The sequence below is a fragment of the Pseudophryne corroboree genome, chromosome 2 (assembly GCF_028390025.1).
Source record: "Pseudophryne corroboree isolate aPseCor3 chromosome 2, aPseCor3.hap2, whole genome shotgun sequence".
Classification (NCBI taxonomy): Eukaryota; Metazoa; Chordata; class Amphibia; order Anura; family Myobatrachidae; genus Pseudophryne; species Pseudophryne corroboree.
Genome location: NC_086445.1, coordinates 35,976,338 through 35,992,061, shown reverse-complemented (window position 1 = coordinate 35,992,061; position 15,724 = coordinate 35,976,338). Strand labels below are relative to the sequence as shown.

General features: G+C 48.4%; 2 protein-coding genes across 10 annotated transcripts in view; one reads left to right on the top strand and one right to left on the bottom strand.

Moving 5' to 3' along the window:
- LOC134995759 (oocyte zinc finger protein XlCOF7.1-like) overlaps positions 1 to 10,280 on the bottom strand; it is a 62,879-nt gene extending 52,599 nt beyond the window's left edge. For 2 of the 5 annotated variants that reach the window (XM_063951129.1, XM_063951131.1), the window contains exons 1-5: positions 10,163 to 10,280; positions 2,158 to 2,300; positions 1,777 to 1,962; positions 1,410 to 1,521; positions 916 to 1,016 (exon numbers count right to left, since the gene is read on the bottom strand). In XM_063951129.1, the coding sequence (XP_063807199.1) occupies positions 916 to 1,016; positions 1,410 to 1,521; positions 1,777 to 1,962; positions 2,158 to 2,277 (519 nt within the window). In that variant the 5' untranslated portion in view covers positions 2,278 to 2,300; positions 10,163 to 10,280. The remainder of the gene's footprint in view (positions 1 to 915; positions 1,017 to 1,409; positions 1,522 to 1,776; positions 1,963 to 2,157; positions 2,301 to 10,162) is intronic. The other 3 variants (XM_063951130.1, XM_063951132.1, XM_063951133.1) reach the window with 3 other exon arrangements.
- Positions 10,281 to 10,442: 162 nt separating this feature from the next.
- Positions 10,443 to 15,724, top strand: part of LOC134995703 (oocyte zinc finger protein XlCOF7.1-like) — a 68,122-nt gene continuing 62,840 nt past the window's right edge. For 2 of the 5 annotated variants that reach the window (XM_063951124.1, XM_063951126.1), the window contains exons 1-8: positions 10,443 to 10,630; positions 12,864 to 13,006; positions 13,756 to 13,941; positions 14,234 to 14,345; positions 14,739 to 14,839; positions 14,955 to 15,027; positions 15,381 to 15,481; positions 15,641 to 15,710. In XM_063951124.1, the coding sequence (XP_063807194.1) occupies positions 12,887 to 13,006; positions 13,756 to 13,941; positions 14,234 to 14,345; positions 14,739 to 14,839; positions 14,955 to 15,027; positions 15,381 to 15,481; positions 15,641 to 15,710 (763 nt within the window). In that variant the 5' untranslated portion in view covers positions 10,443 to 10,630; positions 12,864 to 12,886. Of the gene's footprint in view, positions 10,636 to 12,863; positions 13,007 to 13,755; positions 13,942 to 14,233; positions 14,346 to 14,738; positions 14,840 to 14,954; positions 15,028 to 15,380; positions 15,482 to 15,640; positions 15,711 to 15,724 lie in introns of all 5 variants that reach the window. The other 3 variants (XM_063951125.1, XM_063951127.1, XM_063951128.1) reach the window with 3 other exon arrangements.

Genomic DNA, 15,724 nt, shown 5'->3' with positions numbered 1-15,724 from the left:
TATCACAATAACACTAATAAATACAGTCCTAATTAGGCTCAGAATAGTGTACAACAGCGGCTCTCCCCCTTTAGCTACACCCTGTACCAGTTTCCAGCGTGCCTGTGAGGCAGGAAGCGCTGAGTGTCAGCTGCTGATGGCATCTGTAAGCAGAGGAAGGCACCAAACGCCGCTGGTCCCGCTCTGAGGAAGCTCCGCCCCCTCCAATGGCGCCGGAGCAATACACAATATTTATACTGGTAACGTCTCCCCTAAGCTTAAAACCTCACACAAGTGCTTGGTTAAGCATGATTGTGTCAGTGTAGTCAAGGGGTATCCTAGCGGAAGCCCCCAGGGAGGGTCCCGTACATTGCGCCCGTGTACAGCCACACTTTGAACTGGGGACCCCCCTAGCGAGGCCCCCGGTATGTACTCACCACCGATGTCTCCTTCAGGCAGCGTTAGGGGGTGTGCGGCGTGCTGCATCAGCCAAGGCGCAGTGCCCCGCTGAACAAACAGCTCCTCAGGATGGAGGTCCTGCAGTGTGGAAGCGGCTCTGCACCTCGCAAGGCCGGTGACACCCCCCCACCCCAACTCCCACGGTGCAGGTATGCTGTTGCCCACACAGCATACTGAAAAAAATAAAACACTGAAATGAAATTGAATAAAACTCTCTGGAGCTCAGTGTGCATCCTCTCCTGAGGGCACTATTTTCTAAACTGCCTGTGGGAGAGGGCATAGAGGGGAGGAGCCAGCACACCCAGTTGAAGAAATATAAAGTGCACCGGCTCCTTTGGACCCATCTATACCCCATCGTACTAGTTTCCCCCAACATCTCTTATATTATTACACCGAGCGTCTATACCAGGAGGATACACAGGATAAGGATATGAGAGTAACATAATGCAGAAGAGATAATGCAGCCAGTCCCGCTACCTGATAATCCTCTATGACAATCCGGTTCTCTTCCTTTATATAATCCCCAGAGTACAGAGGGGTCTCACATCGTCCTGGGGGGCTTCTAGAGCTACACTCACCTGCGGGGAGAACAGACAATGACAGACATATAGCAATGCTTAGTAATAACAGCAGAACATATCACTGCACAGAGTCACCTGTCACTAGGGCTCGGGTGTAAATCACAGCCCTGCACCGTTACGTGTATCTGGGTGGGATGTCACCCCCTGAGGGTCATCATGACCAGAGACACTGGGGGAAGAATTTATCATCCAACCTTCCACCAGCCCCCAGCATCCGATAGATCGTGATCAGGTGTCAGCTGGAATTGGCAGTCGCTATGGACCCACATGCAGAGGGAATGGAGGCCAATTAGGTCCTAACTGCAGTGATCAGTAACAGCCAAACAGCCAGGAGAGGGGCGGAGAGAAGTGACAGGATAGAATCACACACCCTGAGAGACGTCCTCTTACCCACTGAGTCACGCAGCTGCGGAGGGTCCATTACAACGTCATTGTGTCCGCCTGAACAGTCCCACTCTGTCACAGAGAACGAGACCTCCACATCCTTACACTTCCCAGGCACCTGCAGCATAGGAGAGCTGGTCACATGACTTACCCCCACACCTAGGAGTACCGTGTAATACATTCCACTGCAGGGCACAATGGCAGACGCTGGGTCAGGGATCAATTACCGAGTGCTCCAGTGATGTATCAGTATTGTTACACTTTAGCACAACATAAATCAGTCACAAATCGAAATGATGATATAGAAATTTAAAAAAAATAAACAGCGTTCTCCCTGGGAATATACAGCTATATGTACAATGAGAGCGCTCACCTTTCCTGTCTCTCTGTGATATACCTCAGTAGGTGCCTGGATATTCCTGTCACGGCTCCTCTTCCCTGTTGGCGCATGAGGCGCAGCCTCCGGGTTTTGACTCTGGGTGCCGCTGCTTCTGTCTGACACAGGGGGGCCGCTGATGTCTGTCACCTGGTCACCCGACTTTCTCACAACAATGAAATCCTATGAGAGCACCAATATGTAAGACGCCGCCCTATGTATATAGGGGGTTATTCCGAGTTGATCGCTCGCTGCCTGCATAACATACTGACAAGAGGTGCACTATAATGGAAAGAATGCCAGCTGCTACTACCCCGGGCACTGTGCCCCTGTAGTTCCGCTAGTAAATAGAGCAGTGAGGTATCTAGTGCCTCTCACCTCTCTAGTCAGCAGACAGATAATCTCCATGGTGAGACTCAGCAGCTTGTCTATGATCAGGTCTTTGTTTCTGTCACTCAGTAGCGAGTGCCGGATATGTTCCAGGACCTGGACCTCCATGGCTGGTCTTCAGGTGACGTCTCCTAAGGGAAGGGAATACAATGTTCTGTCAGCTCCATATATGTAATTTGCTCCCATAGTCTCTGCCACATAGAGGGAGCCGCATCACCCATCTATTCCGGGCAAAGAAGACATCAGGGTCACTTACTGCACTATACACCATCTGTAATGTAGGAATTATGGGGTGTAACAAAAGCATGGAGGCCTCTTATAGCGTCCTCTAACATGGCCACATCCTCAGCTCTCCTCCGGCAGCCATTTTACTTTTCACTTATAAGAGGTCTACAAATTTTTGTGGACTTGTAAATGGTGGGGGAGGTGTGGCCAGTGGGGGATGCGCAGCGTGATATCCGCTGTAACTGCGGGCTCTGCTATATACCCTGTGTAACACAACAAGCATATAAGCGAGCTGGAGCCCTGAGACCCACTATTCTATGTCAGGGTGAGCTGTAAATGACGGGCGAGTTAGTGGAAGAGCTGGGCCTCTTTATTCACAAAAGCTTCCCAAAATGGCAGCCACAGTCTTGGACTGGATAAAACAGGGACATCAGATCTGGTGGACAGCACAGCAGGAACACAGAATGCCTCCTCCAACTGTCTGCAGATCAATTCCCTCCAGACTCACCAGCACCTGCTGAACCACATAGACCAGAGGCACCCAAACATTTTTTCTTGGAGAGCTGTACTAAGAAAATTACATTGGACAGAGACACAAAATATTCTCTCACAGTTATCCTAACAGGAATTAGGAGCTGGTTCTGTACTGAGTAACTCTTATTCTAAGTAGCACTAACACTAATTTCAATACAGACAGTGACACCCCAGTCAAGAAAGAGAAACTACATGGGTTGTGACAGGGAACTGTGACAATTGCAGGGTGCTAGTATGAACACTAATATGCCACAGTGTATTACCCCCATCTGGTAATGTGCATCTTTGTAGAAGACGAGCACTGTGTAATGATCACCATCCTGGTCTATAGCCCAACCATTGTGGTTATTCTCTTCCCCCCTCTGAGGATAAACGCACCAGTTCTGTTTGTAGTTTCTTATTCTGGAGCCTTAATGACGCCTTATCATAGCTGGATATGGAAATCCCATCTTACATCGTGCAGTCGCCAGAGACTCTCCTCCTGACAGGTACATATGTGTCTGTGCTCTGTGCTCCCTCAGTCACACATATGGGACACCCCTATACTGTACTCACCCTACATGTACCCCACCCCCTTTCCCAAGCATAGGGAGGGATGGCCTATCAATCTTTCAGATCAATGCGGAATGCCATGTCTGCATTTACCTCAGAAGATGATCAGTAACATGATAAATAAAGAAGACTGATATTATTCTGACACGCGCCATTAGGGGGTAGATCGATAAACATAAAATAAATAGAAATCCAACGCATGCACAGGGTTGATGGGAGTTGTAGTCCTTCCTGGCACACACTACAGCGGCGAGGAGGTAGAACTACAAGGCAGGATGTAGTCACGTGGTGCGTCTTCTGCCGATGGCCGAAAAACGGGATGTGTATACATTTTGTTCAATCCTTGTCTCTAGGACACAGGGAGCGGCGGCCATGTTTCTGAAGACCAAAACTAAGGTTGTGTCTACGTTACCTTCGTGATCAGGACCTGGAAGTGACATAACGAGAGGGCAGTAGATAACTTCCGCCCTTACAGCACCTAAATGTTTTCTCTGTTCTCCGTTCGTTTGATGTTAATTTTTTTTTTTTCTATGCACCATTGGACCCTCACGGCCACGCTTTGCTCGCCATGCTTTGGGCTCGGTGTCTCGCTCTGTTCGCCACAGGTTACTATTCCAAATAGTTTGTGACATGGACCCAGGGGGTTATGGGAAAGGTCCTCTCCACAAAGGGAAACTAGACGCTACCCCAAAACTAACGGCTGCTAATTGCAAATGTAGCAAACACAATGGCCGCCACTGTCTGTCAGATCCTGCGCAGTTTGTCTACTTCCCACAACAGCACCTGCCAGCAAAAATATATAAGACATGGGGCACATGTACTAAACGGAGATAAGCCTCAAATACAGTGAAAAGCCTCATACACCGCTTCTCAATATGTACTAATAGGGTGGCCATAATAATAAGAATTTACTTACCGATAATTCTATTTCTCGGAGTCCGTAGTGGATGCTGGGGTTCCTGAAAGGACCATGGGGAATAGCGGCTCCGCAGGAGACAGGGCACAAAAAGTAAAGCTTTAGGATCAGGTGGTGTGCACTGGCTCCTCCCCCTATGACCCTCCTCCAAGCCTCAGTTAGGTACTGTGCCCGGACGAGCGTACACAATAAGGAAGGATTTATGAATCCCGGGTAAGACTCATACCAGCAACACCAATCACACTGTACAACCTGTGATCTGAACCCAGTTAACAGTATGATAACAGCGGAGCCTCTGAAAAGATGGCTCACAACAATAATAACCCGATTTTTGTAACTATGTACAAGTAATGCAGATAATCCGCACTTGGGATGGGCGCCCAGCATCCACTACGGACTCCGAGAAATAGAATTATCGGTAAGTAAATTCTTATTTTCTCTATCGTCCTAGTGGATGCTGGGGTTCCTGAAAGGACCATGGGGATTATACCAAAGCTCCCAAACGGGCGGGAGAGTGCGGATGACTCTGCAGCACCGAATGAGAGAACTCCAGGTCCTCCTTAGCCAGGGTATCAAATTTGTAGGATTTTACAAACGTGTTTGCCCCTGACTAAATAGCCGCTCGGCAAAGTTGTAAAGCCGAGACCCCTCGGGCAGCCGCCCAAGATGAGCCCACCTTACTTGTGGAATGGGCATTTACATATTTTGGCTGTGGCAGGCCTGCCACAGAATGTGCAAGCTGAATTGTATTACACATCCAACGAGCAAAAGTCTGCTTAAAAGCAAGAGCACCCAGTTTGTTGGGTGCATACAGGATAACAGCAAGTCAGTTTTCCTGACTCCAGCCATCCTGGAACCTATATTTTCAGGGCCCTGACCACATCTAGCAACTTGGAGTCCTCCAAGTCCCTAGTAGGTGCAAGACACCACAATAAGCTGGTTCAGGTGAAACACTGACACCACCTTAGGGAGAGAACTGGGGACGAGTCCGCAGCTCTGCCCTGTCCGAATGGACAAACAGATATGGGCTTTTTTGAGAAAAAAACCACCAATTTGACACTCGCCTGGTCCAGGCCAGGTCCAAGAGCATGTTCACTTTTCATGTGAGATGCTTCAATCCACAGATTTGACTGGTTTTAAACCAATGTGTTTTGAGGAATCCCAGAACTACGTTGAGATCCCACAGTGCCACTGGAGGCACAAAAAGGGGGTTGTATATGCAATACTCCCTTGACAAACTTCTGGACTTCAGGAACTGAAGCCAATTCTTTCTGGAAGAAAAATCGACAGGGCCGAAATTTGAACCTTAATGGACCCCAATTTGAGGCCCATAGACACTCCTGTTTGCAAGAAATGCAGGAATCGACCGAGTTGAAATTTCTTCGTGGGGCCTTCCTGGCCTCACACCACGCAACATATTTTCGCCACATGTGGTGATAATGTTGTGCGGTCACCTCCTTTCTGGCTTTGACCAGGGTAGGAATGACCTCTTCCTGAATGCCTTTTCCCTTAGGATCCGGCGTTCCACCGCCATGCCGTCAAACGCAGCTGCGGTAAGTCTTGGAACAGACATGGTACTTGCTGAAACAAGTCCCTTCTTAGCGGCAGAGGCCATAAGTCCTCTGTGAGCATCTCTTGAAGTTCCGGGTACCAAGTCCTTCTTGGCCAATCCGGAGTCATGAGTATAGTTCTTACTCCTCTACGTCTTATAATTCTCAGTACCTTAGGTATGAAAAGCAGAGGATGGAACACATACACCGACTGGTACACCCACGGTGTTACCAGAACGTCCACAGCTATTGCCTGAGGGTCTCTTAACCTGGCGCAATACCTGTCCCGTTTTTTGTTCAGACGGGACGTCATCATGTCCACCTTTGGTAATTCCCAACGGTTTACAATTATGTGGAAAACTTCCCCATGAAGTTCCCACTCTGCCGGGTGGAGGTCGTGCCTACTGAGGAAGTCTGCTTCCCAGTTTCCATTCCCGGAATGAAACACTGCTGACAGTGCTATCACATGATTTTCCGCCCAGCGAAAAGTCCTTGCAGTTTTTGCCACTGCCCTCCTGCTTCTTGTGCCGCCCTGTCTATTTACGTGGGCGACTGCCGTGATGTTTTATCCCACTGGATCAATACCGGCTGACCTTGAAGCAGAGGTCTTGCTAAGCTTAGAGCATTATAAATTTACCCTTAGCTATATTTATGTGGAGAAAAATCTCCAGACTTGATCACACTCCCTGGAAATTTTTTCCTTGTGTGACTGCTCCCCAGCCTCTCGGGCTGGCCTCCGTGGTCACCAACATCCAAAACTGAATGCCGAATCTGCGGCCCTCTAGAAGATGAGCACTCTGTAACCACCACAGGAGAGACACCCTTGTCCTTGGATATAGGGTTATCCGCTGATGCATCTGAAGATGCGATCCGGACCATTTGTCCGGCAGATCCCACTGAAAAGTTCTTGCATGAAATCTGCCGACTGGAATTGCTTCGAAGGAAGTCACCATTTTTTTTACCATGGCCCTTGTGCAATGATGCACTGATTTTAGGAGGTTCCTGACTAGCTCGGATAACTCCCTGGCTTTCTCTTCCGGGAGAAAAACCTTTTTCTGGACTGTGTCCAGAATCATCCCTAAGCACAGGAGACTTGTTGTCGGGATCAGCTGCGATTTTGGAATATTTAGAATCCACCCCTGCTGTTGTAACAGTATCCGAGATAGTGCTACTCCGACCTCCAACTGTTCCCTGGACTTTGCCCTTATCAGGAGATCGTCCAAGTAAGGGATAATTAAGACGCCTTTTCTTCGAAGAAGAACCATCATTTCGGCCATTACCTTGGTAAAGACCCGGGGTGCCGTAGACAATCCAAACGGCAGCGTCTGAAACTGATAGTGATAGTTCTGTACCACGAACCTGAGGTACCCTTAGTGATAAGGGCAAATTTGGGACATGGAGGTAAGCATCCCTGATGTCTCGGGACACCAGATAGTCCCCTTCTTCCCGGTTCGTTATCACTGCTCCGAGTGACTCCATCTTGATTTGAACCTTTGTAAGTGTTCAAAATTTTTTTAGATTTAGAATAGGTCTCACCTAGCCTTCTGGCTTCAGTACCACAATATAGTGTGGAATAATACCCCTTTTCTTGTTGTAGGAGGGGTAATTTAATTATCACCTGCTGGGAATACAGCTCGTGAATTTTTTCCCATACTGCCTCCTTGTCGGAGGGAGACCTTGGTAAAGCAGACTTCAGGAGCCAGCGCAGGGGAAACGTCTCGACATTCCAAACTGTACCCCTGGGATACTACTTGTAGGATCCAGGGGTCCTGTACGGTCTCAGCGTCATGCTGAGAGCTTGTCAGAAACGGTGGAACGCTTCTGTTCCTGGGAATGGGCTGCCTGCTGCAGTCTTCTTCCCTTTCCTCTATCCCTGGGCAGATATGACTCTTATAGGGACGAAAGGACTGAAGCTGAAAAGACGGTGTCTTTTTCTGCAGAGATGTGACTTAGGGTAAAAACGGTGGATTTTCCAGCAGTTGCCGTGGCCACCAGGTCCGATGGACCGACCCCAAATAACTCCTCTTCCTTTATACGGCAATACACCTTTGTGCCGTTTGGAATCTGCATCACCTGACCACTGTCGTGTCCATAAACATCTTCTGGCAGATATGGACATCGCACTTACTCTTGATGCCAGAGTGCAAATATCCCTCTGTGCATCTCGCTTATATAGAAATACATCCTTTAAATGCTCTATAGTCAATAAAATACTGTCCCTGTCAAGGGTATCAATATTTTTAGTCAGGGAATCCGACCAAGCCACCCCAGCTCTGCACATCCAGGCTGAGGCGATCGCTGGTCGCAGTATAACACCAGTATGTGTGTATATACTTTTTATGATATTTTTCCAGCCTCCTGTCAGCTGGCTCCTTGAGGACGGCCCTATCTATAGACGGTACCGCCACTTGTTCTGATAAGCGTGTGAGCGCCTTATCCACCCTAAGGGGTGTTTCCCAACGCGCCCTAACTTCTGGCGGGAAAGGGTATACCGCCCATATTTTCTATCGGGGGGAACCCACGCATCATCACACACTTCATTTAATTTATCTGATTCAGGAAAAACTACGGTAGTTTTTTCACATCCCACATAATACCCTCTTTTGTGGTACTTGTAGTATCAGAAATATGTAACACCTCCTTCATTGCCCTTAACGTGTGGCCCTAATAAGGAATACGTTTGTTTATTCACCGTCGACACTGGATTCAGTGTCCCTGTCTGTGTCTGTGTCGACTGACTAAAGTAAACGGGCGTTTTAAAACCCCTGACGGTGTTTTTGAGATGTCTGGACCGGTACTAATTGTTTGTCGGCCGTCTCATGTCGTCAACCGACCTTGGCGCGTGTTGACATTATCACGTAATTCCCTAAATAAGCCATCCATTCCGGTGTCGACTCCCTAGAGAGTGACATCACCATTACAGGCAATTGCTCCGCCTCCTCACCAACATCGTCCTCATACATGTCGACACACACGTACCGACACACAGCACACACACAGGGAATGCTCTGATAGAGGACAGGACCTACTAGCCCTTTGGAGAGACAGAGGGAGAGTTTGCCAGCACACACCAAAAACGCTATAATTATATAGGGACAACCTTATATAAGTGTTTTCCCTTATAGCATCTTTTTTATATATTTCTAACGCCAAATTAGTGCCCCCCCTCTCTGTTTTAACCCTGTTTCTGTAGTGCAGTGCAGGGGAGAGCCTGGGAGCCTTCCCTCCAGCCTTTCTGTGAGGGAAAATGGCGCTGTGTGCTGAGGAGATAGGCCCCGCCCCTTTTTCGGCGGCCTCGACTCCTGCTCTTAACGGATTCTGGCAGGGGTTAAATATCTCCATATAGCCCCCGGAGGCTATATGTGAGGTATTTTTAGCCAAAAAAGGTTTTCATTTGCCTCCCAGGGCGCCCCCCTCCCAGCGCCCTGCACCCTCAGTGACTGCCGTGTGAAGTGTGCTGAGAGGAAAATGGCGCACAGCTGCAGTGCTGTGCGCTACCTTAAGAAGACTGAGGAGTCTTCTGCCGCCGATTCTGGACCTCTTCTCGTTTCAGCATCTGCAAGGGGGCCGGCGGCGAGGCTCCGGTGACCATCCAGGCTGTACCTGTGATCGTCCCTCTGGAGCTAATGTCCAGTAGCCAAGAAGCCAATCCATCCTGCACGCAGGTGAGTTCACTTCTTCTCCCCTAAGTCCCTCGTTGCAGTGATCCTGTTGCCAGCAGGACTCACTGTAAAATAAAAAACCTAAGCTAAACTTTTCTAAGCAGCTCTTTAGGAGAGCCACCTAGATTGCACCCTTCTCGGCCGGGCACAAAAATCTAACTGAGGCTTGGAGGAGGGTCATAGGGGGAGGAGCCAGTGCACACCACCTGATCCTAAAGCTTTACTTTTTGTGCCCTGTCTCCTGCGGAGCCGCTATTCCCCATGGTCCTTTCAGGAACCCCAGCATCCACTAGGACGATAGAGAAATCCCTTTAACCTGGGACGCTCATGAATTACACAGGTTCTGTGGCTGCTTAAAACCAGGTGAATTGCAGGCTTGTAATCAGCCAGCCGCAGAACCTGTGTAATTCATGAGTGTCCCAGGTTAAAGGGATGATATGGTCAGCCTATGTACTAAAGCATTTCCGCTGCTTGTTTCTGCACTCAGTATCGCTCCTCTATAGGTTATTATGGCGGCGATATTACCCCCAGCTATTAGTAACAGGATGACTCACCGCTGCCCCTTTCCTCCTGTGCCTGCTTCGTCTGTGCGAGCTGCCGTTATCAGCCCTCCCTGCAGAACAGAGCTGTTGTCTGTTGTCTATTGATGTCCGTTTTGCACTTTTTTAAATAAAGTTTTTTGTCTCTTAAAAAAAAAACTGCTGGAGCTAGTCAGCTGACTAAGAATCTCACTGTAAGTCACCTGACCAGTTCCATCAGCTGTTTTTTTTTTAAGAGACAAAAAAACAACTTTATTTAAAAAGTACAAAATGGAGACCAATAGTGTCTACGTTCCCTCCGCGATCAGGACCAGGAAGTGACAGCATGAGAGGGCAGAAGAGAACTTCCGCCCTTACAGAACCTTAATCTTTTATCCAGCCAGGGCTAATGTTAGATGCTAGAATCAAGTGGCCTAAAGGTCCTCTCCACGAAGGGTAACTAGTCGTGTTTGTCCATCAACCGGTGACACATCCTGCTGCAGGGTAAGGTATGAGCTGCAGATAGCTCATGTTGTATGAGGGTGCACAGGGCAGGTGCAGGGCATTATACCCCCCCCCATGTCACATGAGCACAGGGGCCAGGGCTATACATAGAGAGGAGACAGCTCAGCAGCAATTGGTTATTACCAGGGATGGGGCTCTGTGTAATGAGATGTAAATGGGATTATATTGGGGTGAGTGTAATGTGTCAGTGTCTTATTAGGGTCACCTAGTCTGCACTGTGTGCAGGAACTGCCGCCTGCAATACCGGGATTCTCCTTCCCTGTCTGTACATGTCTATGGTTAGTGTGCGTCACAGCGCTGTAACACGGGGCAACAAGGCGGTAAGGAGAGAGAGAGGAGACTTGGGACTGCGGGGCTACAGGATGACCTGGTGGCCTGTAATATGGCTCTAGCCGGTATAAGGGGGGAGACGGGACAGGGGGAGATGGTGCAATGTCTCACGTTACACAGACACTCCCCCAGCAATATACACAGGACAGGTGTGTGTGTGCACAGAGGAGATTTACGCTGCCTCCATCTGCAGATTACCTCGCGCTTAGGTTGGAGTGGGCATCGCTCTCCAATTATATAAAAAGGATGACGGTCATTCCCAAAACATAGTGGGTCTTTTTTGGATTGATTCTGGAGATGTGATGTTTAATTGAAGTAATGTAAAGCCCACAATGCAGCAGTGATGTAATTATCAGCCTCCACTGTGCATACGTTGTATTTCCATTTATTTTATGTTTATCTATCTACCCCCTAATGGCGCGTGTCAGAATAATATCACTCTTCTTTATTTATCATGTTACTGATCATCTTCTGAGGTAAATGCAGACATGGCATTCCGCATTGATCCAAAAGATTGATTGGCCATCCCTCCCTATGCCTGGCAATGGGGGTGGGGTACATGTAGGGTGAGTACAGTATAGGGGTGTCCCATATGTGTCACTGAGGGAGCCCAGAACACAGACACATGGAGGAGAATCTGTGGCGGCTGCACGATGTAAGATGGGATTTCCATATCCAGCTATGATAAGGCGTCATTAAGGCTCCAGAATAAGAAACTACAAACAGAACTGGTGCGTTTATCCTCAGAGGGGGGAAGAGAATAACCACAATGGTCGGGCTATAGACCAGGATGGTGATCATTACACAGTGCTCGTCTTCTACAAAGATGCACATTACCAGATGGGGGTATTACACTGTGGCATATTAGTGTTCATTCTAGCACCCTGCAATTGTCACAGTTCCTTGTCACAGTCCGTGTAGTTTCTCTTTCCTGACTGGGGTGTCACTGTCTACTCTGGTGCTTCTAGCACACTTGGGTCTGTATCTATAAGGGGCATTAAAGTGCACTTATATATCTAATTGCAGAGAGCAAAATTGAAATGTCAAATTGTTCAAAATACATTTATTTTTAGATATTGATATTAGTGTTATTGCTCCTTAGAATAAGAGTTACTCAGCACAGAACCAGCTGCTAATTGCTGGTAGTATAACGGTGAATATTTTGTGCCCCTCTGTCCAATGTCATTTTCTTAGTACAGCTCTCCAAGAAAATAGTTTGGGTGCCTCTGGTCTATGTGGTTCAGCAGGTGCTGGTGAGTCTGGAGGGAATTGATCTGCAGACAGTTGGAGGAGGCATTCTATGTTCCTGCTGTGCTGTCCACCAGATCTGATGTCCCTGTTTATCCAGTCCAAGACTGCAGCTGCCATCTGCCATTTTTGGGAAGCTTAGCGAAGAAAGAGGCCCAGCTCTTCCACTAACTCGCCCGTCATTTACAGCTCAACCTGACATAGAATAGGGGGTGTCTCCAGCTCGCTTATATGCTTGTTGTGTTATACAGGGTGTATAGCAGAGCCAGCAGTTACAGCGTATATCGCGCTGCGCATCCCCCACTGGTCACGCCTCCCACCACCATTTACAAGTCCATATTGATTTGTGGATTTAAGCATCCTATAAAAGAAAAGTAAAATGGCTGCCGGAGAAGAGCTGATGATGCGGCCATGTTAGAGGACGCTATAAGAGGCCTCCATGCTTTTGTTACACTCAGGAGCTGTGAGGAAATCCCACAATTCCTACATTACAGATGGTGTATAGTGCAGTAAGTGACCCCGATGTCTTCTGTGCCCGGAATAGATGGGCGATGTGGCTCCCTCTATGTGGCAGAGACTATGGGAGCAAATGACATATATGGAGCTGACAGAACATTGTATTCCCTTCCCTTAGGAGACGTCACCTGAAGACCAGCCATGGAGGTCCCGGTCCTGGAACATATCCGGCACTCGCTACTGAGTGACAGAAACAAAGACCTGATCATAGACAAGCTGCTGAGTCTCACCATGGAGATTATCTGTCTGCTGACTAGAGAGGTGAGAGGTGCTAGATACCTCACTGTACTATTTACTAGCGGAACTACAGGGGACAGTGCCCGGGGTAGTAGCAGCTGGCATTCTTTCCATTATAGTTCAACTCTTGTCAGTATATTATGCAGGCAGCCACTTTATGGTCTGAGCAAGCACTTATTGCCCTGTAACCCATTTATTCACTATGAATTGGTGACAGCTGTGAGGTATGAGGCACCAAGTGTCAGATATGCCTCATGTCTCTGTGATGTCACTGGCTGGCGACATTCTCATAAATAGTAATTCAGATCCCCAGTTGGCTACTTCCATCATGTGTGGGCAGTCGGTGTACTGTAAGACATACTTCTTCCACCATGCTAGTTGTACAAGTTGTTGTACAGTACAACACACAGTACAGGTCGCCGCCATTTCCCTGTCCGTCTTCCACTCTCTCCTGTGTCTGGCTATAAGAGGCGTCACTTTCCTGTCACACGTCTGTTATACACGACAAGTCTTCTTCAGGGGTTTATGCTATAAAGTGACATTTTCCCACAGAGATACAGCAGTGGCCCCCAGGAATTGTGGGTAGGAGCAGGCAGATCCCCCTGTGTGTGACTCTTTTATGGTTACAGCCATATATACACACAGCCTGTGTTACACAGAGATGGTGCAGGGCTGCTATCCGCCTATATACAGCTGGGATTAGCTTGCTGTATATGAGGCTGTTACTGTATTATATACATAGGGCGGCATCTTACATATTGGTGCTCTCATAGGATTTCATTGTTGTGAGAAAGTCGGGTGACCAGGTGACAGACATCAGCGGCCCCCCTGTGTCAGACAGAAGCAGCGGCACCCAGAGTCCAAACACGGAGGCTCCACCTCATGCGCCAACAGGGGAGAGGAGCCGTGACAGGATTACACAGCCACCTACTGAGGTATATCACAGAGAGACGAGAAAGGTGAGCGCTCTTATTGTACATATAGCTGTATATTCCCAGGAAGAACGCTGTTGTTTTTTTTTTTTTGTTTTTTTTAAATAATTGCTATAACAGCGTTTTTATTAGTAACTGATTTGTGTTGTGCTGGAGTGTAACAATACTGATACATCACTGGAGCACTGGTGATTGGTCAGGACGCACTCGGTAATTGATCCCTGACCCATCGTCTGCCATTGTGCCCTGCAGTGGAATGTATTACACGGTACTCCTAGGTGTGGGGGTAAGTCATGTGACCAGCTCTCCTATGCTGCAGGTGCCTGGGAAGTGTAAGGATGTGGAGGTCTCGTTCTGTGTGGCAGAGTGGGACTATTCAGGCGGACACAATGACGTTGTAATGGACCCTCCGCAGCTGCGTGACTCAGTGGGTAAGAGGACGTCTCTCAGGGTGTGTGATTCTATCCTGTCACTTCTCTCCGCCCCTCTCCCGGCTGTTTGGCTGTTACTGATCACTGCAGTTGGGACATAATTGGCCTCCATTCCCTCTGCATGTGGGTCCATAGCGACTGCCAATTCCAGCTGGCACCTGATCACGATCTATCGGATGCTGGGGGCTGGTGGAAGGTTGGATGATAAATTCTTCCCCCAGTGTCACTGGTCATGATGACCCTCGGGGGGTGACACCCCACCCAGATACATGTAACGGTGCAGGGCTGTGATTTACACCCGAGCCCTAGTGACAGGTGACCCTGTGCAGTGATATGTTCTGCTGTTATTACTAAGCATTGCTATATGGCTGTCATTGTCTGTTCTCCCCGCAGGTGAGTGTAGCTCTAGAAGCCCCCCAGGACGATGTGAGACCCCTCTGTACTCTGGGGATTATATAAAGGAAGAGAACCGGATTATCATAGAGGATTATCAGGTAGCGGGACTGGCTGCATTATCTCTTCTGCATTATGTTACTCTCATATCCTTATCCTGTGTATCCTCCTGGTATAGACACTCGGTGTAATAATATTTCTGTCCTTGTATGACAGGATGAGCCGGGACACGGGGTGTATCACCCGCAGTGTAAGGAAGAGGAGCCCGTCCCTGATCCCACCAGCTCAGGTGAGACCGCACCGGGATTAGGGTATATAACAGATACAGTCAATTGTATACTATATAAATAGCTAACTGGTTAAATATTACAGCGGTCAGATTGTAGCAGCATCAGAGCAGGTAATAATTTGTTGTACAGTGATGACTATATAATGCAATCACTATTTTATATAATATAGGGCGTGTTTCTGAGTTGGATGTAAGGGGTGCAGTGGAGCGACGTATATGCCACGTCTGAGTTGTACTCGGTGGCAGGTGGTGGTCTCCTCAATACTCAGTAGGGAAGTCCTCACCTCCCCACTGACTGTACATAGAATCACTATACTTACTGTAATGTAATGTTCTGTATCCATTCCCCGCAGGTGGGTGCAGCTCTAGAACTCCCGCAGACCCCTGTGAGACCCCTCTGTACTCTCCGGGCTGTATAGAGGAAGAGAACAGGACTGTGACACAGGAATATCAGGTAGAGGAACCTGCTCTGACCTCTCCTCCTCACACATCCGCTCCTCACATTGCAGGATATTGTGTTATTCCCATGTCCCCGCCCTGTGTGTGTCCTATAGAGATGTCCCGTGTAACGTGTGAGTGGGACACGTATGTGACACATGTTCTTGTATGACAGGATGAGCCGGGACACGTGATATATCACCGGCAGTGTAAGGAAGAGGCCGTTCCTGCTGAGATCAGCCCAGGTGAGAGAGACGCA